At 32.2% G+C, this 18532-nt stretch overlaps 1 protein-coding gene across 2 annotated transcripts in view; it reads left to right on the top strand.

Annotated features, from left to right (window-relative positions):
* LOC148609674 (DNA helicase MCM8-like) overlaps window positions 1–16557 on the top strand; it is a 29585-nt gene extending 13028 nt beyond the window's left edge. For both annotated transcript variants that reach the window (XM_088540781.1, XM_088540782.1), the window contains exons 11-28: window positions 539–621; window positions 1216–1284; window positions 1935–2115; window positions 3739–3769; window positions 4198–4260; window positions 4618–4686; window positions 6106–6183; window positions 6531–6668; window positions 7693–7736; window positions 8596–8682; window positions 8974–9037; window positions 9294–9349; window positions 9782–9812; window positions 10258–10374; window positions 11406–11471; window positions 13092–13261; window positions 14566–14740; window positions 15232–16557. In XM_088540781.1, the coding sequence (XP_088396907.1) occupies window positions 539–621; window positions 1216–1284; window positions 1935–2115; window positions 3739–3769; window positions 4198–4260; window positions 4618–4686; window positions 6106–6183; window positions 6531–6668; window positions 7693–7736; window positions 8596–8682; window positions 8974–9037; window positions 9294–9349; window positions 9782–9812; window positions 10258–10374; window positions 11406–11471; window positions 13092–13261; window positions 14566–14740; window positions 15232–15345 (1636 nt within the window). In that variant the 3' untranslated portion in view covers window positions 15346–16557. The remainder of the gene's footprint in view (window positions 1–538; window positions 622–1215; window positions 1285–1934; window positions 2116–3738; window positions 3770–4197; window positions 4261–4617; window positions 4687–6105; window positions 6184–6530; window positions 6669–7692; window positions 7737–8595; window positions 8683–8973; window positions 9038–9293; window positions 9350–9781; window positions 9813–10257; window positions 10375–11405; window positions 11472–13091; window positions 13262–14565; window positions 14741–15231) is intronic.
* Window positions 16558–18532: the final 1975 nt, after the last annotated feature.

Below are 18532 nucleotides of genomic sequence, written 5' to 3'. Positions count from 1 at the left end.
TGATGAGATAGAAATTGTACCTTAATGTGAATTCTATCCAGTTTTGCGATACTAAGACTTTTAAAATGTATGGTAGTTGCTGGTACTAAGTGGAGCCATAGATCATCTGAGGAGAAAAATCATTCACTCTCCTCATAAAATCTAAATAATAGATGGAGAATCTAGATTATCTTTTTACATGTAGATCCATGGGCTGACCTGTTATAGTTAATATTTATCCCTGTCAAGACTATATCACAATGGACAATTGTTACCGACGTTACTACATAACATCATTATTGTAAAACATCTAACTACTGTAATGTCAGATTGTATACATACGTGGAAACTGAATACAAGTTGAATTAAATGAATGTCTCGTTATACTAAAAGCAAAGTACTAACCAACCCAATCCCAGATAATCCCTTTGCTATCACTCTCGACCAAAATAATGGCCAGACTTTGGAACAAATATAAGTTGAACCAAACCAGCTATTTCTTTTTAAAATGTTTTAATATGTCTTCTAAGTATTTTGCCAACTAATTTAATATTTTCAGGGTACAAGAGATAATGGTTGATAGGCTCAAAGAGACTGGAAGAATCCCAAGAACAGTTGACTGTGAACTAACCCAAGATTTAGGTTAGCTTTTAAATGTGTCACCCATTGTGAAAACAGGTCTTTTATATGACATCCTGTCTTTTTCTCTCAAAATATGGATGCATTGTTATTTATGTGATGTAGATATCAGAGACTTCAAATTTGGCTGCAGTTTAGAATTTTTACTTCTTTAAATGAATATGGAAGGTTTAGTTTAAAATATGTGTGGAGATCAAAAACATAAAACTTTTTTGTTACCCGAAACTTGTTTCAAATTATTTTATTCAGAATGCAATGTTGTGAGCTTTATGCTTTATCTCAAAGATTGTTTACCAGTTCTTTAATAAAATATTTGCAGGCATCACAGGTCTTGTCATAGAATTGGTCTCATTAATAGAAGAAAACATTTTTTATGAGTATTTTATTGTTTTGTATTTGGAAACAATTACAATAGACTTACATTTCTGTCAGATCAATAGAGAGGTTTTTATTATTTCATAAGAATTCATCAGTAAATTCCAATAGGCAGTAGGTTTTTATGTTATAATGTATTTAAAAAAAATATGAAAATGAATGTATAAAGTATATATTTTTAAATATCAAAATATCTATAACTTTTTGTGTGTCTCTTTGTAGTTGATACTTGTGTCCCAGGAGATGTAGTCACAATCTCAGGCATTGTAAAAGTTAACAGTGTAGATGAAGGTATTGTGGAAGTCTGTCTGATCTTTTCTGAATATATTTAAGAGACTGTTTTTGCATGAAGCATGCAGATCCTGTAATATGAGTGGCAGGGAATAAATTTTATCCCAACATTTTTTTTTTGTTTCAGTGCAGTGTTGAACTTGTATGTTCATAGTTCCTTAATAAATCTACCAAATTCTTAACTGATCAAAGAGATTCTTTCTTTTATTTCATTATTTATAGTGCTTTCTATGTAATTTATTTCATTCTTAACATTTTAGTGAATTCAATACAAACCAACATTCATTTATAGAACATATGTCTGTGATCTAATGGATGAATTTTTTTAGCAAAATTTGGCATGTGTCACCCTCTGCCTGGGTCTTTAATGGAGACTCCCTTAAGTCAGTATATATTTCATTGTAAATTTGCAAAATAAAAATCAAGGAGTAAAATTTTTGAACAAAATAAGCAAAATATGTCAGAAAATCCTGATCTAGTTTATTCAAACAATTGAAGAAGCCTTTGTAAGTGCAAATTGTCATGTAATCAGAAAGTGACATAGAAACTTTAAACCCCTGGTATCTGGAATATTTACATTCTGATCATGTGCTCCTTAAAGGAGACTGAAATTCAGGATTTTACACATTTATGAATGTTGTTTTACTTAGGTAAGGGAAGAAACAAAGACAAGTGTATGTTCCTACTGTACATCTATGCTAACTCTGTGGTGAATGCCAAGGGAAATAAATCTGGTGATAACTGTGGTCTAGCCATGGAATTCTCTATGAAGGAACTCTATGCCATTGAAGAAATTCAGAGTGAAAAGAATCTCTTTAGACTTCTGGTTGGGTAGGTTCATTTATGTAAAGGTTATTATGACATTGATTATAATGTAGATAACTATGTTTAAAGGTTAGTACTGATAGTAAAGGTTTGATATCAGAATAAGTGCATTTTTTCTATTTTTGAATATGTCATTCTTTTGTTGAACAAGGTTCTGATGGACTTAAATCATTTATTTTTGGGAAAGTTTTGTTTGTTTGTTTTTTTTCTTTTTTTTTTCAATTTTGATTTTTGTTTTTTATTTTTATGACAAAGAAATGCACTGAATGAATTTAACATGCTACATGTTCATCACATATCAATTTTTTTCTCTGTAGTAGGGGGTATGCTGTTTTACCCGTGTCAATCATTCTGCCAATCTGTGATTCCATCATTCTGTAACAAAATTCTTTGCATCATAATCACAGCTGTTGATATTTTATACAAAATTTCATATGGTTATAATAAATCCATGAATACATTTTCGTACACTTACAACTTTTACTACCTGTTTTCCAAAAAACCTAAATTTTCCTGATACTGTGGTAACCTACGAAATTTTCATCACATTTTTCTAAGCTACTATTAAGGATAAAACACAGATTGCTGATATACTGTGAAAGTACTTTTATTCGTGGGTACCAAATTTTGTGATATAGGGTAAAATATATCAGTTCGTAGATTCTTGAATTCGTTTGTTGGCAACTGTATCTTACAAATGTACTGAAAATTTCCTTTTCCTTGGGAACCAAATTTCATGATGGAAAGTGGGGTATCACTGGTGAGTTGCTGCTCACAGATTTGTTGTAAACTTTTTTTATATATAAATTATAAATGATATTCTTAATTATACTAGGCGTCACATAAATAACATACTGTTAAAATTTGAATAAAAATATTTTCTACGACTTTATTGACACCTACCGTCGTTTAGATTGTCTTAAATGACTTGCTCATTCGTTTAGCCAAACGGCTTCTTCCTAAACATTGAATCGTTAAATTCCGGTCAGATTTTAATTCTAGGTGCCATTATTTACATTGTAAAAAGTCGGTCATGTTTACAGTGATCGGGTTGCTAGGAGATGTTGTTTACGTTTAAATGGTTTGTCCAAAAACCGAAGAACCCAGAATGCATTTCGGCGTTATTTCGGATATCTCGGATTTATTTTACGCGAACAACGTACAATACCGAGAAGTTAATCAAGCAGACGATTGTCACCGGAGTTCGACGGGAACTTACGAACTTCGTTTGTAAACAAATCGTCCCGTAGAAACCAACATGGCGGATATTAGTATGGGATTTTCCCGTAAGGATTTGTTACGCATGATTTAAGCTAAAAGCGACTTGTTCAGGGAGAAGCCGTTTGGCTAAACGAATGAGCAAGTCATTGAAGACAATTTAAACGACGGTAGGTCTCAATAAAGTCGTAGAAAATATTTTTATTCAAATTTTAACAGTATGTTATTTATGTGACGCCGAGTATAGTGTATTATATGGATTAGTGTAGATGAATATATTCCCAGTACAGAGATAGTTAATACTGACATGAAGATAAAGAGGCCTTTAATAAGAATGAATTATTATTTGGGAGATTGGTTCCTATACTGTTTTTAACTCATATCTAATGAGTCTCACTCATCTGATTTCAGCTCCCTATGCCCTTCAATCTATGGACATGAGGTAATTATTGATATTAACATATGGTTCATTGTTTTTTAAGTTCTGATAGTCAGGTACTTTTAAGGTTTTGATAATTACTAAATCTAATTCTTAATAATTTGTTGAACATAAATCACAGTTATTATGATGATGTTCACCAATTAAGCATTCATGTACATAGTTTCGTTTTTTGTGACACAGAGACCAGACATGGAAAACAAACATACACAACAAAGAACATAAAATAACTAAAATCATACAAAGTAACAAAAGCATGAATGAGCAACTCGGACTCACAAAACATGGTACATCTATACATAGTGAGTCTTATGCACTTTTAAATTTATGAATTCAGGAAAGTTCTTTATCAACATTTGGATAGTTGAGCCAGTATTTTGCTGCTCATTTTAATCAAATTATCAAGAGAAATTATCTTTTTCTGTATTTAGCTTGTAAAGGCAGGACTTATACTGGGACTGTTTGGAGGTTCACACAAGTTTACCAATGATAAGGTAAGCATTATAAGTTTGCAAGTCGGGATATGTAGTGATAGGGGTGTCAGTCCTACCTTCTGTACATACATCCTTCCTTTTGTTATGCAGAAGGGTACCTATCTTTTATCTGTTACTCCTCCTACACCACTGAATGGAATTGAAGGTGACTTTCCCAGAATCTTTATTTAATATTCCCATTGTGCATCTTCTATTTTATCTATCAATTTTGAGGTCAAAAGGTGCATGCTATCTAAAAGGAGAATGGGGGTATCAAGTAAATGAGCATTGCTCACAGTTTTTTTCCCTGCCATGCAATGATGAGGTGTTATATGATACCTTCCAAAAAGTTGTCATTAATCATTTATGATTTTGCAGAACAGAATTCCTGTGAGAGGAGATCCTCATATATTGGTTGTAGGAGATCCTGGGTTGGGGAAAAGTCAGGTCAGTAATTTAAGAAACAGCAATGTACCAAGCTCTTTAACAGCAGTTAGTGGTGGTAACTGTCTCTAGATATTACAGATACCCCTTTCTTATAATGAAAAAGTGCATACTTGACTGATTTATAACTGATGTGTACCTAATATCTTACAACATTTATTTAAATATTTGCAGGGATCGCGCTGGGCTTCGCCAATGTCGTAATTTGCAATTTTTTATTTTATCTGGCGACAAAAATAACCAGTTGGCGATTTTCTTGGCACATAGGTTTTGTATATTAAAATTGACAGGAAGTTCATCACTGGATATTCTCTATAATTAAACAATTGTATTGACACCTGGTCAGAGTTAATTGACCTTGACCAATTTACGACTGAAGGTAATAAGACCAGGTGTCTGTGACTGACGATATCCTCATGGGAGGTGTCAAACAAATGTAAATATATTATTGAGCCAATCAAAACTCTCTTCATCTGGTCAAAGGTAAACACAATTATGGCCATGTGCATGTGGCTACATACAAACTTCATAAGCCCTGTTTAACAACGTTATACATTCAGAAACAGACTTACCTAATGACAGAATAAATTAAATCCAATTAACAATGATTATCCCATCAGGAAGTGTTTAACATTTTAAATGAAAGAATTGATTAAAAAAAAAAAAAAAAAAAAAGGATGACAGGGACACAATTAATGGTCCATGGTACAAAATGTAGTTTGCTAGAAATTTTATCACTTGAAAAAAAGAATCAAGTTTGTTAAAAACATATAAAAAAAATCAAATTATATTGTAAGATAAATTAGACCATAAAGGACGAAGGTGAACATGTTTTAAAATCAGGTACTATATAAGAATAGTAATTTAAAGTCCTTGATAGAGATAAAATGACTTTTTCTGGAGTAGTACTTAATTATTTTATGCATATGAAAGTGATAGACTAGAGCTAAAAAACTGCTTTATACATGCATCAAGAGTGAATCTTGGGTACATGTATGTCATGAATAGAGAGGTTATTTTGATGAATTGACAAAGATAATTCATCAGTGGACTTAATACTTCATGTTTTAAAAAAAAGTTTAACTTTTTGGCATACTTAGGCTCTGACTTCTGAAAATTGGGGACAAAAAATGGCAGCTGGCGATTTTTATGGCGACAGAATTTTGGAAGCCAGAGCAGCCCCGGTATTTGTTGGAATTTTGTAAGACCTTTCTGCAGCATGCATGAAGGAAACAAAAAGCTACCACTGTATGAATGTTTTTTTTTCATTAAAACTGTCAAAGCTTTTTTGAAAAAAGAATATTCAGTGCAAGTTCAAAATAGTTTGATGATTTGCAAAAATGTTTCTTTGCAGGTTATAGCATTTTAATCTAAGAAATGCTGTTAATACCTTCTGTATGTAAATTATGTTTGTGTTTCCAGATGCTACAATCTACAGCCAGTATAGCTCCTAGGAGTGTTTATGTCTGTGGGAACACAACTACAACTTCTGGCTTAACTGTATGTACATTTATTTACACCATTCATTTGACTGATGTATTATGATAAACCAGTACTGGTCTGTATGTCCCTCCATTTGGATGTTTTTCAATAACTCCAGATCACTTTGAGTGATTTTAATAAATGTTTACATTCAGTATTAATCATATAAAAGGCTCTTCTGTGTCTGGCTATTCTTAAGCATTTTTTCAGGTTTCATTTTCAAAAATCTAATATAGATATCAAAGCAATTAAGGCATTCCAAACAGCAAATACATTGGAAGTGCATGGCAAATTAAGTTAGCATTGTATGAGTTTTCATATTTTTTGTTGTAGTATTATTACATCAACAATTTTTGTTTCTTCAGGTTACTCTATCTAGAGACAGTGGATCAGGGGACTTTGCTTTAGAGGCTGGTGCACTGGTCCTAGCAGACCTTGGCTGCTGCTGTATAGATGAGTTTGATAAGATGGGAAACCAGCACCAGGCTTTGTTAGAAGCTATGGTTAGTTTGTTTTTAGCCTGATATCTATATACTTTATAAACATGGCCTACTCCATTTTGGTCTTGGTATTATATTATCTTGCACAAGAGACCTCCATTTTCTGTGATATTGTTAAGAAGTATGGTAAATCACTTATAAGAGATTCTTCTAAATATTTAATTTGTCCTCTGTAATCCCCATAACTGAAGCTGAATTAATGGTTAATTGAAAGTCTTATAGTAAACATTTATCTGAAAGCTTTCTCGCAAATTTAATTTCATAGGCTAAACTGCTCTTTATTTTTCATGACTATATGAGAGCCGTGGTAACATGCTTATGTTTACTAGGCACTGTTCATTTTCAATTACATTGTTTGTTATTTACAATTTAAAAAAAAAAGATATGAAACTTTAATTAGGGCCCCATCACTAAAAGTTGCGGCCACCATATGGTGATCAATCACTCTGTCCATTTGTCCGTTACAAATCGTGCCCAGGCTGTAACTTTTTTGTCTGTCAATTTAGGCTTTTGACATTTGGCATGTGTGTAGTTGACCTAAAAGTGATGTGTTGAATACCATGGATATTGACCTATGACCTTGAACTTTGACGTCATGGTCAAATTCTTTGTTTTTTTTCATTGATAAACTCCTGTTCGGGTTGTTACTTTTTTGTCTTTCAATATGGGCTTTTGATACTTGGCATGTAGGTAAATCACGTAAAGATGATGTATTGTGTACCATGGCTTTGGGCCTATGACCTTGAATTATGACCTCAAGGTCAAATTCCTTTCTTTCCTTGACAAACTTGTCCAGGTTGTAACATTTGTTTTTTGTCTTTTTTGTCTTTTGATGTAGGTTTTGATATTTGGCATGCGGGTTGATCACCTAAATCAAATTCATATAAATGGCTTAATTGTCATGTTGGGGCCCACAGAGATGGATTTTATCTTAATGATTTCTAGTTTCTACCATATTGCAAGTATTTTGTGAAGAACTTTTCACTCATAGTGTTTCTGTTAATTTTCAATTTCATTTATTTTTCAGGAACAACAAAGCATCAGTATTGCAAAGGCTGGTATTGTCTGTAGGTATGTACTGTACATCTAAGGGGAAAAGAACCTATCAATGAAAAATGAAGTATCTTGTAATTTTGCATACATACAGTGTTTGTTAAATCTTGTTGGTTACAATTTATTTATACTGGTACAACCCAGCTTTTCTTAAATCTGACATTATTTTATTTTATTTGGTTTGTCGGAGAATGCTGTGTATTTACCATGATAGTCTTTCATTTTACTAGTCATGATATCTTTCTTTATAGTTTGTTAATTGGACATACTCAATCACTTCTTTTCTCGTGAAGTGTAATTCATTTTATCACATATTTGAATTATTGCAATTTTCAGTTATTGTAAAAGTATTAATTTTTGTTGTGTACTAATATTTACAATTTTCGAGGTGGACAGTAAAGCTTGAAGAGTAGTACCCACGAAACTGATTTTCAACACTGTACGGTTATATATAATTTTTCATAACTGATAAAATTGAAATCCGCGAATATGGCTACAAGACAAAAATCTGCGAAATTAATACATTGACAAAATTCATTTTTATCAGGGGTATGTATATTCACTGCTGACATTTCGTGCAAGTTCATATAGGCCATATAAAATTAATGACTTGCTTCTCAGGTCTTCCCTCATATATGTTGAGGGTGCCTCAGTAGCAAATCAATGAAAAAATTTAAAAAATAACACCTCCTACATTATTTTTTTCTCAACAATGTAATACCTTTTTTGTGGCAATGAAAAGAAATGTCTTGCTTCTACAATACATTTAATGGAAAATGGCCTGAGAACCAATAAATTAACTTTTAAGGGCCTTACTAGTCTCTCAGATATATGAAACAGTAAGATTCTCACTGCTTTAAGTATTTGTTGATTTCAGTTTGCCAGCTAGGACTTCAATAATAGCAGCTGCTAACCCTGTGGGTGGTCACTATAATAAGGCAAAAACAGTAGCAGAAAATCTAAAGTATGTAACAGACAACTGTACTACATGTGTATGGTGCTAATTGCTTGTATGAATATCCAATACATTAATATGGTTAATCATTTAATCGAAATCAATGAGTGGATGATACATGTAAATGAAAATTATACTTATGGACAAAGTAAACAATTATGCGTAATAATGAATTCTGAACATTTCAAACAAAAAAAATTGAATGTGACACAAGTTAAACTCTCATTTCAAATTCAATATGTTGCTCAATTTACTGTTGTGTAAAATTGGAATGTTTATGTCTTCTGTGTTCTGTTTTAGGATGGGAAGTGCTTTGTTGTCAAGATTTGATTTAGTTTTCATACTACTTGATAAACCTGATGAGGTATGGATTATATTTACTTCTGTAATGTTACAAGACAAATGAGTTGCAAAAAAAAGTTATAAATTTTCAGATTGTTTATATTCTTCAACTTAGTAAGTATATTTATCACTAAATAGAAACAGTTCCATGGATAATTTTCTAAAAAGAAATAGATAATTGTTACCAACTATAGAATACTACAAAATTATCTTAGTTTAATTTTTCATTTTAATCTTACTATATAATTTGAAAAAAAAAATTTTAATTGAAATTTTAGGAAATGGATAACATGCTGTCAGATCATGTGATGGCACTCCATGCTGGACGTAACAGGTAAGACTTAGACAAAAGTAGTTAATGAGTCAATATGCCATTCTGCATCTGTTGTTTTTCTACATGTTTGTCATAAAAGATGTTCACTAATTTTGTAATCAAATTTATGAGTTGTCTGTTAGACCTACGGGTGTACAACAGGTTTGGTTCCCATGATGCTTTGAAATTTGGTATCATATACAGTGATTTGTTATAACCATCATGAAGAAACAATTTGCTTTTGTTTGCCAACTAGGTAGCTCTTCAAGCAATGGAAAGATGTCACCTAAAATGCCATTGGAGCCGATACAGAGACTTATTTCAATTATAAATTAGTATTATTTTATTTTTTTTTTGCAAAATAGATATAGGAAATGTGGGTCAGGCTCAATAGAGTTTCTTGAAAGATTTTTTTCCATTTGTTCTTTAAATTCTTGTATATTTAATTTGTAGAATGATGAGTGTCACCGTCAGGAGATCTAAGGTTTGTATCTTCTATGCTTATGTTTATTTCAGCCAACAGTTGGCTGTTCTAAAGCTATATTCCATTGAAAGAGGTAAAATGGACTTCTTTAATCTTACATTTATGTCTTGGGATGGAAGATGGAATTAGACTTCCAAAACTGCATTGGCTATTATACATATAGTTTATCTGTGACAAGTCAAACCAATGAATTTCTTGAGAGCAGAAAAAAGAAATTTGTATTATTTGTAAAATTTCTTCAATTTTAGAACATGGTCATAAATCAATTTCATACTTATATATCTAGCAGAACATGATTTACAATATACTACATGATAGCTTTTTCAATAGACAAAATGAGTTATGTAAATTTGTAATGTTTAACATGTAAATGGCATTGACCTCATAAATATTCCGTGCAGATTGATATTAGTCCAAATATGTATTTGCTATTGATCCCTTATAGGATGACAGCATCAATGAATCTATTTTACTAGCAGAATCAGACAAACCTCTGAGTGATAGGTTGAAGACACCCAGGTCAGAGCCATTTGATCCAATACCTCATCAGCTACTAAGAAAGGTACACTTTCACAAAAAGACTTAGGGCTTATCATTTGTGATCAGCTGAAGATATGTGATAACCCTCATTATTTTTCCATAATGTCTCGAAGTAAAACTTGATTAAAATGTCCGTTAGACAACATCCCAAACAGAAAATACCACATCAAAACCACTAGTGCCTACTGTTTACTTTGAGTGCCTGAGTTGAGTCTCATACTAAACTGCAAGATGGTATAAAATACAAACGAGAGTCAACTAAATCATACAAATAAAAATTGACAATAAGCTATCAACTATACATAACTATAAAAATCACTGATTTTATGGTGTATCCATCAGCACCATGAAAACTGATTTATTTAACGGGTCATAGTTTTCCTTTCCTCATTTGTCTACCCCGGACTTGACTTTTTATGAGCAACTCGGCGGGTGTTTCTAGAAAAGCAGAGGACGCTTACCCTACCGGTGCACCTGGTCCATGCTCCCAGTGTTTAGTGGAGTCCGAGTTGCTCATTTACTTTTGTTACTTTGTATGTATGATTTTAGTTACTTTATGTTCTTTGTTGTGTATGTCTGTTTTCCATGTCTGGTGTTTGTCCCAGGATTACATTCTTTTGATTACCACTATAACCTTGGTTTCCTTGATTACTCTTTGATTACCGCTATAACCTTGGTTCCCTTGATTACTCTTCCATGTCTGGTCTTTGTCCCTGGATTACATTCTTTTGATTACCTCTATAACCTTGGTTCCCTTGATTACTCTTCCATGTCTGGTCTTTGTCCCTGGATTACATTCTTTTGATTACCGCTATAACCTTGGTTCCCTTGATTACTCTTTGATTACCGCTATAACCTTGGTTCCCTTGATTACTCTTCCATATGCCTTTAGTATGCTCACTAGTATGTTATTACCAAAAATAATCCACCAGCTAGGAACAGTCAGAACAAAATGATGAAGCAAGCATGATTTTTATCCATATCTGAAAGTATGAATTTGTTTGTCTAGTGAACTTTAATTGTAATATACATACAAATGTTTTGATTATTTAGTACATAGGATATGCAAGGAAGTATGTTCATCCAAAGATTGGACCTGAAGCTGCCAAAGTATTACAGGTAAAACTGTAACAGATAAAGAATATGATGTCAAGTTTAATATGGTTATAATATAATGCACAGTATGCAGTTTCCATAAATTTGCAAGTTTTCATTAAAATATGTTACCTATCTAGAGCAACAATCTGAAATGTCAGTATCAATGCAAAACTGTAAGTTTCTGAAACACACATTCAAATATTTGGTTTGATATCCATGAATAAAGTTGTTTAGTCCAGAAATTTTCCTGCTGTCCTAAATAATGCATGTAAATGTTTGTTTTTACTATAATAACAACTGAATAGTCAACTGTCTTAACTACAAAGGTGCGTGAAATGACTTACTTACTGTGAACTTAATTTATCAACCTTTTTGCCTATTATAAATTGGCTTATGACTAAAATTGGACTGCCTTTTTGTTTTTTAATTTAAAACCCAAGCAATTAGTGTCTCCCAATGAGAGATGTTATAGAAGTCTTCTGGAAATTCCATGAATTATGATATGTATGGCATGTGACAGTAACAAAAATTAGCATGAAAATGGTAGTTTACAATTGAAAATGATAATTAAAGTTGTTAGTGTATTTTGAATAGCAATTGGTACTATAACAGTATGTTAGTGTTTTATCTAATCATTAAGGATTAATGAAGCTTCAGTAAATTAAATTATGACGTTACTGACATAAGGTTTTGTAAATATTTATCTGCTAAATGAATGATAGTTTCATGTTTAACTTATCAAAAACCCTGATTTGGTTTAGGAATCATAAATCAACTTACGAACTGAAAGTATTGCAAATGTGAGATGTACAAACAATAAATATTTGGTTTGATATGGGCTTGACCAATCGAATGATAGATATTATTTTTTCATGAAATAAGGAGCTTTATATGAAGATTGTTGTATGTTGACCAGTATGAAAAATTTTTCATAATAAGACTGCAACATATAAGTGGACAACACTTGTTCAAAAGGAATTTTAAAATTGATCTTAATTTTAGTTAATTTTGTTTTCTTAGTAATTATTAAAAAATATCTGTTAGTGTGGATAAATATGATTCATTATCGCTTGTTTTGGCAGGAACTCATTTCATCCAACTAACTTTGCAATGACAAAATTGGTTTGATCGTTAAACACACTTTCACAGTGATAAATATTTGTTTAGGGGTCCTCAACCATAATTTATGCTCAATTAATGCAGAGTATTTTGGTTAACTATAATTAGCGTCCTGTAAACTAGTAGTTTAATGAAAATTAGGTATTGTTTTTGAATAATATACTAGGTTTATCAGCTGTTAATTATAGTTTTCCGGTGAAAAACTCAGTTTATCTAGTTTTTGTTATTGTCCCATGCCATATATTAGTATGTAAAGGATATTTTTCAACATCACAAAATTTGGATAAACCTTTTAAATAGATAGCTATAATTTCTGTATTGAAAGCAGCTTTTGTTCAGACAGATTTAGAATAGTACTGCTTTGCAGCTACACTATTTATGTAGAACACCTTTTGCATATTTAGGAATCAATATATCAGTTCATAATTTTCTTTTTTAAAAAAGGATCAAATTATTGTATCTGATAAAACAGTTACAAAGTCATACAGTGATGTAACTTAATGCATTTATTTACAAATGAAGGACTTTTATTTGGAGTTGAGGAAACGACATCAAACTCAAGACAGTACCCCTATCACCACCAGACAGCTTGAGTCTCTCATTAGACTTACAGAGGCAAGGGCAAGACTGGAGCTGAGGGAGGTAGCCACTAAAGAGGATGCTGGAGATGTTATAGAAATAATGAAGTATAGGTGAGTATACCTAGTTAAGGGAGGTCAGTATGTGTCAAAGCATCAAGTTTTATTATCTTGATATGTGCAGGAAACAAGAAAAATATTTAGATAAGTATTATACTCGACGTCACATATAGCACATTTTCGAATTGAAGCTCTACATTTTGAATCGTTGGGACTTACCGCTAGAGTTGATAGTTCACATATATGCATGACGTGTTAGTACCGACAAGTCACTTATTGGCTTAAAGCATGCGTAACAAATCCTTACTGGAAAATCCCATAATAATATCCACCATGTTGGTTTCTATGGGACGATTTGTTTACAAATGAAGTTCGTAAGTTCCCGTCGAACTGCAGTGACAATCGTCTGCTTGATCAACTTCTCGATATTGTATTTTGTTTACGTAAAATAAATCCGAGATATCCGAACTTACGCCGAAATGCATTCTGGGTTCTTTGGTTTTTGGACAAACCATTTAAACATAAACAACATCTCCTAGCAACCCAATCACTGTAAACATGGCCGACTTTTGACAATGTAAATATTGGGACTGAGAATTAAAATCTCATCGGAATTTAACTATTCAATGTTTAGGGAGAAGCCGTTTGGCTAAACGAATGAGCAAGTCATTTAAGACAATTTAAACGACGGTAGGTGTCAATAAAGTCGTAGAAAATAATTTAATTCAAATTTTAACAGTATCTTATTTATGTGACGCCGAGTATAGACACTTATCCGACCTAATCATTTGTCAGGCTTAAAGTGTATCCCAGAGTGACAGGGACATAGTACTGGTCTCCATTTATAAATGTAGTCATGTACATGTGTGTTACAAGTATTTAGTCTATACTACTGATCAGCTGTTGCTGTTTTTACTGTAGATTTTAAAAATTGATTTGAACATCTCACACTTCTGTTAATGTTGAAAATTTGAACAGGAAATATGGAGCAGCGGCAACATCAGAACTTTAGAAAAAACTGAACAAAGCTCACTAGGTAATACCCCTGATAAAAAAATAAGAGCAAAGTTTCATAAAATTCAATTTGTGGTTTAAAAAAAGTAGTGGATGGGAACTGGTGACAAATATACAAACCAACAGGTAAACAGAATATGTGCTATATCCTTTGTGCTTTGTGAGGGGTATTAAAGCACCAATGGTATAGGATGTGCATTTATGGTTATTTGTAGCCCTCATGTTGACATAATATTAAAACATAAAAATACCAGTCATAGTGGATTCCTTTTGGGAATGTTCAGTTAGTGAAATGTTTTTATGATTAATTCTTTATTAATACATGTATTACTCTTTGTTTTCAGTATGGTTGATACATACACTGATCAGTTTGGTGGACTTGACTTCAAACGATCACAGCATGGTTCTGGTATGAGTGGGCGGTCCCAACCAAAGCGATTTATAGCAGCTTTACAAAGGATGGCAGAACAGACCTACAATTCTATCTTCACTGTACAGCAGATGAGACAAATTGCAAAGGTAGTACTCTTGAATTTGTAGGTATACCATGTGGTGAGAAAGACATATAACCTGCAATCAAATACACACCTGTTAACCCTCCAACATAGGGAGGTGACTCACAAAATCAATGAAAAATTTACCCTTCAATTTAGTAAATCCAACCTCAGTAAGAACAAAAGAAAAGCACATCTTTAAGTAGTTTACACCTTCTTGTTCACTTTGTACATATTCAGCTTATTTTTATTTTGTTTCCAGAATAAAGAGAAAAGACAAATCTGTATTACATTACTTCAACAATTAATTGCTTTCTATTTTAAAACTGCAATGAAAATTTCCCTTTTTGTATTTTCCCACTGCTTGCAGCAAGGTTTCCTGTGTCTTGTCAGTGAACCTTATCACAAATGTTTAATCATATATTAAAATTCTGTTTTAATACAGAATGTACAGTTTATACCTGTACTGCAGACTTACTGATACATGTATAATGTAGCTTTTTCATCCATTTGTAGGAATGTGGTGTACAAGTTTTGGACTTTGAAGGATTTATTAGTTCACTAAACAATCAAGGATTTCTGCTTAAAAAAGGACCCAAAGTATACCAGCTGCAGACCTCAGATTTCTGAAAAAAATATGCTATAAATATTTGCGAGGGGTATTAAAACACCAATGGTATAGGATGTGCATTTATGGTTATTTGTAGCCCTCATGTTGACATAACATTAAAACACAAAAATACCAGTAATAGTGGATTCCTTTTGGGAATGTTCAGTTAGTTTTTTGGGGCCATATCTATGACAACTCTCAGATATTGTAAAAGTTGAGGGTTTCCACTGTGCCATGGGCACCATGAACTTAAAACTGTAAGAGCAGTTCATTATTTGTTTGCTGCCTCAATTTATTCGTGCTGAGAAGAAAATTATTTTCGATGGGCATATATGTTTTCATGAGAAATTGCTTGTTACAAGCTGTTGAACAGACTATTGGAGAATTTTAGAATACTGAACATCATATATGTTTTCAATGAAAAAACTCGAGTAACATTGTAGTCGAGGAGTTCTTGTTAGTGCTAACAGATATGTCCTAATTTACCCAATAAACTTGTTATTTTGACCAATAGTATGTTTGCCAAAAACCCTTTTAACCCATTAATATAATGATCGCTCTCAGGATCTGCAAGGGTTGTAGTGCATTTAAGGCTTATCACAGAATAAGGCTTAAAAATATGAAGTTGTATATAATAGAATGTAAAGAATACAATGTTGAAAAGACGTTCTTGATTTTTCAAGTTATTTCTGTAGCATTTGTCTGGGCCAGGATTAAGTACTAATGTCTTAAGAATACAAACACTTTTCATTGAATCATTTTGTGCCACAATAAATGTTGAAAATATGCCATGACCACAACACTGTATTTTTGAATAAAACATTTGTGAAGTGATGCCAGAAAGTGTGACTATTCACATACTATATTTCTCTTTTGTGATTATCAGCTTTTGTTTTGGTTTTGAAAACTGTCAAAATGACACTAACATGCACTCTTTGAAAACCATGTCACTTAACACTTTTCTAAACCCCATTCACTCACTGCATACAATTGACATTATGCATGATTGAAATGTTCACATTGCACAAAATCAATTGGAATTAAAATGTAAACTTTGGCTATTTTTATTTTAGATAAAAAAAAGAGTTAAACAATTTATTCACATGAAATATACTAAATGTTAATATATGTGTAATTTCATACTGGCCCTGTTGTAGTTATGAGGTCTGTCATTTTGGTCCCGAGGCATCAAATCATCTAGTTGAGTTGGTTAATAAAATTATTATAAATGTCTTGGTTCTAATGTAGTTTAAATGCAGATCATTCTATTTTAATTTGTTTTGGCTGCTTAAGAAAAATAGTAAGAATGAAGCAATGTGAGCATTTTATATTTAGTTAGACCGACCATGTAGACCAAACTTAATTTTGAACAAGCAACAAAAATCATAACGAGACAAACGTGTTAGAGGCAGTATAAGAATTTATAAAAGAAGATAACATGGGCAAGCAAAGATGGCAAAAAGCTGCAGACTGGCGATCTAAACACAGTTCATATGTTCAATGATGTTCAAAACTATTCAATGATGACCGAAATAAACCAGAACTTAGTTGTATTTGAAGGAGCAACTAAAGACTAGTAATAAAATCTCTGTAAACAGTTTAAACAGCAGTTTTCGATAAAATTCAAGCAAAACTAATAAAGGTGTTGGATACAATATCCACCTGCTGAAGAACAACTGTCAACAAATACATCTAAGAGAAATAGAGATAGTAATCAATGGGAACCAAGTTTCTAGCGGAAAGCAAAAGAATGTAGTCAAGTGACAAAGACAATACATGGAAACATTGTTGTTACCATCATAGAACATAATAAAAACTGGTCAAAATGTAAAAGAGTATCTCGGGAAAGCTTTTGGATGAAGAAATTACAAACAACATCTCCAGGTGGAATAAACGAGAAAAAAATAATTCATTTTTAGGTCTTGGTCTAAGGCTGGGACAGCACTACATGCTATACATCAATATTCTGTACTATATTTGGACTTTTTTTTTAAATTGTTTTCCATAGTTAATTTTTACTTTTTATTTCGATATAAAGACCCCCTTTGTTATTTTCATTCAGGCTCCTTATCATTTGCTTATGTGAGCCTTTGATAAAGGTACAATCACCCACAGCGTACGCGATTCAGCTTCTGAATCTGTTTTGATCTTGAACTTTGTGAGTTTTATGCTCGTGAAGTATTGTGAGTTTTATGCTCATACAGTTTTATGCTGAAGAAGGATATCAGTTATCCGAAATACTCATTTTAAATTTTACCATCTTCTGATGATGTTAAACATATTTAGACGTTTATTTAATTCATTGTTATGTTTCGCATCGTTTTTAACGATCCATCACATCACCCCGTAAGAGTGATTGTTGACTTTTATTTAGACGAATATATATATATATATATATATATATATATATATACAAGTCTGATCATGTAAGGAAATAGTTCCGTTAGTACAAATATATGAATTAGAAGTAATCCATGTTTATTTCGATTAGTAGCGGTAATGCTGCGGACAGTAAAATCTCTCCCCTAGTAGTGTCCATCGTCGAACTACCTTTTGCAATCTGTCATCTGCCACTAATACGTGACCCAACGTTTTTGTTTTAGTTCTGTTACAATGTATTAGCTTTCTCTCTAAAGATCTTAATATCTGATCTTCGGCTAAAACATGTCTTGAAATTAGCAAATGTAGCTGTTTTGAAATCTAGACAAATCACTCTTTGCTGGAAAATAGCCTGCACCCTGACACAAACAGCAACCTTTGTTTGATATACAATGTGTAATATGTAGATGTGTACAGGTATTTTTCGTGTTTTAAGATTAAGATAGGCTAAGTCTTACAAAGGCTGTTAGAGCTTTGGATCATCGTGGCATCTTTCAATTATCAAGACATTCTTAGGTATGTGACAATTGAGTTGTTTATTGTTGTTTGATTACAAATAGTGCTTAATGGTAAATAAATACACACAATTTCATGAGAGTAAAGAAATCATTTAGAGATTCACATTATTGTTAAGACGACATGAAATGCAAATTTTCAAGAACTGACCTAATTTCAATATAAATCGTGATACGTCAAATGTTAGGGTTTTATCAACATTGGGATGGTTATGAATGCCCTGGTTGTGACTTGTTTCAAATACCAGAATATATTAATTTTGGCTACTTATGAAGAATTTCGGGAAGGATGTGATATGAGAATGTTATATTT

This window comes from Perna viridis, chromosome 8 (assembly GCF_037379345.1).
Source record: "Perna viridis isolate PV_CMFRI_1.1 ecotype Kerala chromosome 8, ASM3737934v1, whole genome shotgun sequence".
NCBI classification, from domain to species: Eukaryota; Metazoa; Mollusca; class Bivalvia; order Mytilida; family Mytilidae; genus Perna; species Perna viridis.
Note: the sequence above shows the minus strand (reverse complement) of the source record. Positions and strands in the feature narration are given on the sequence as shown.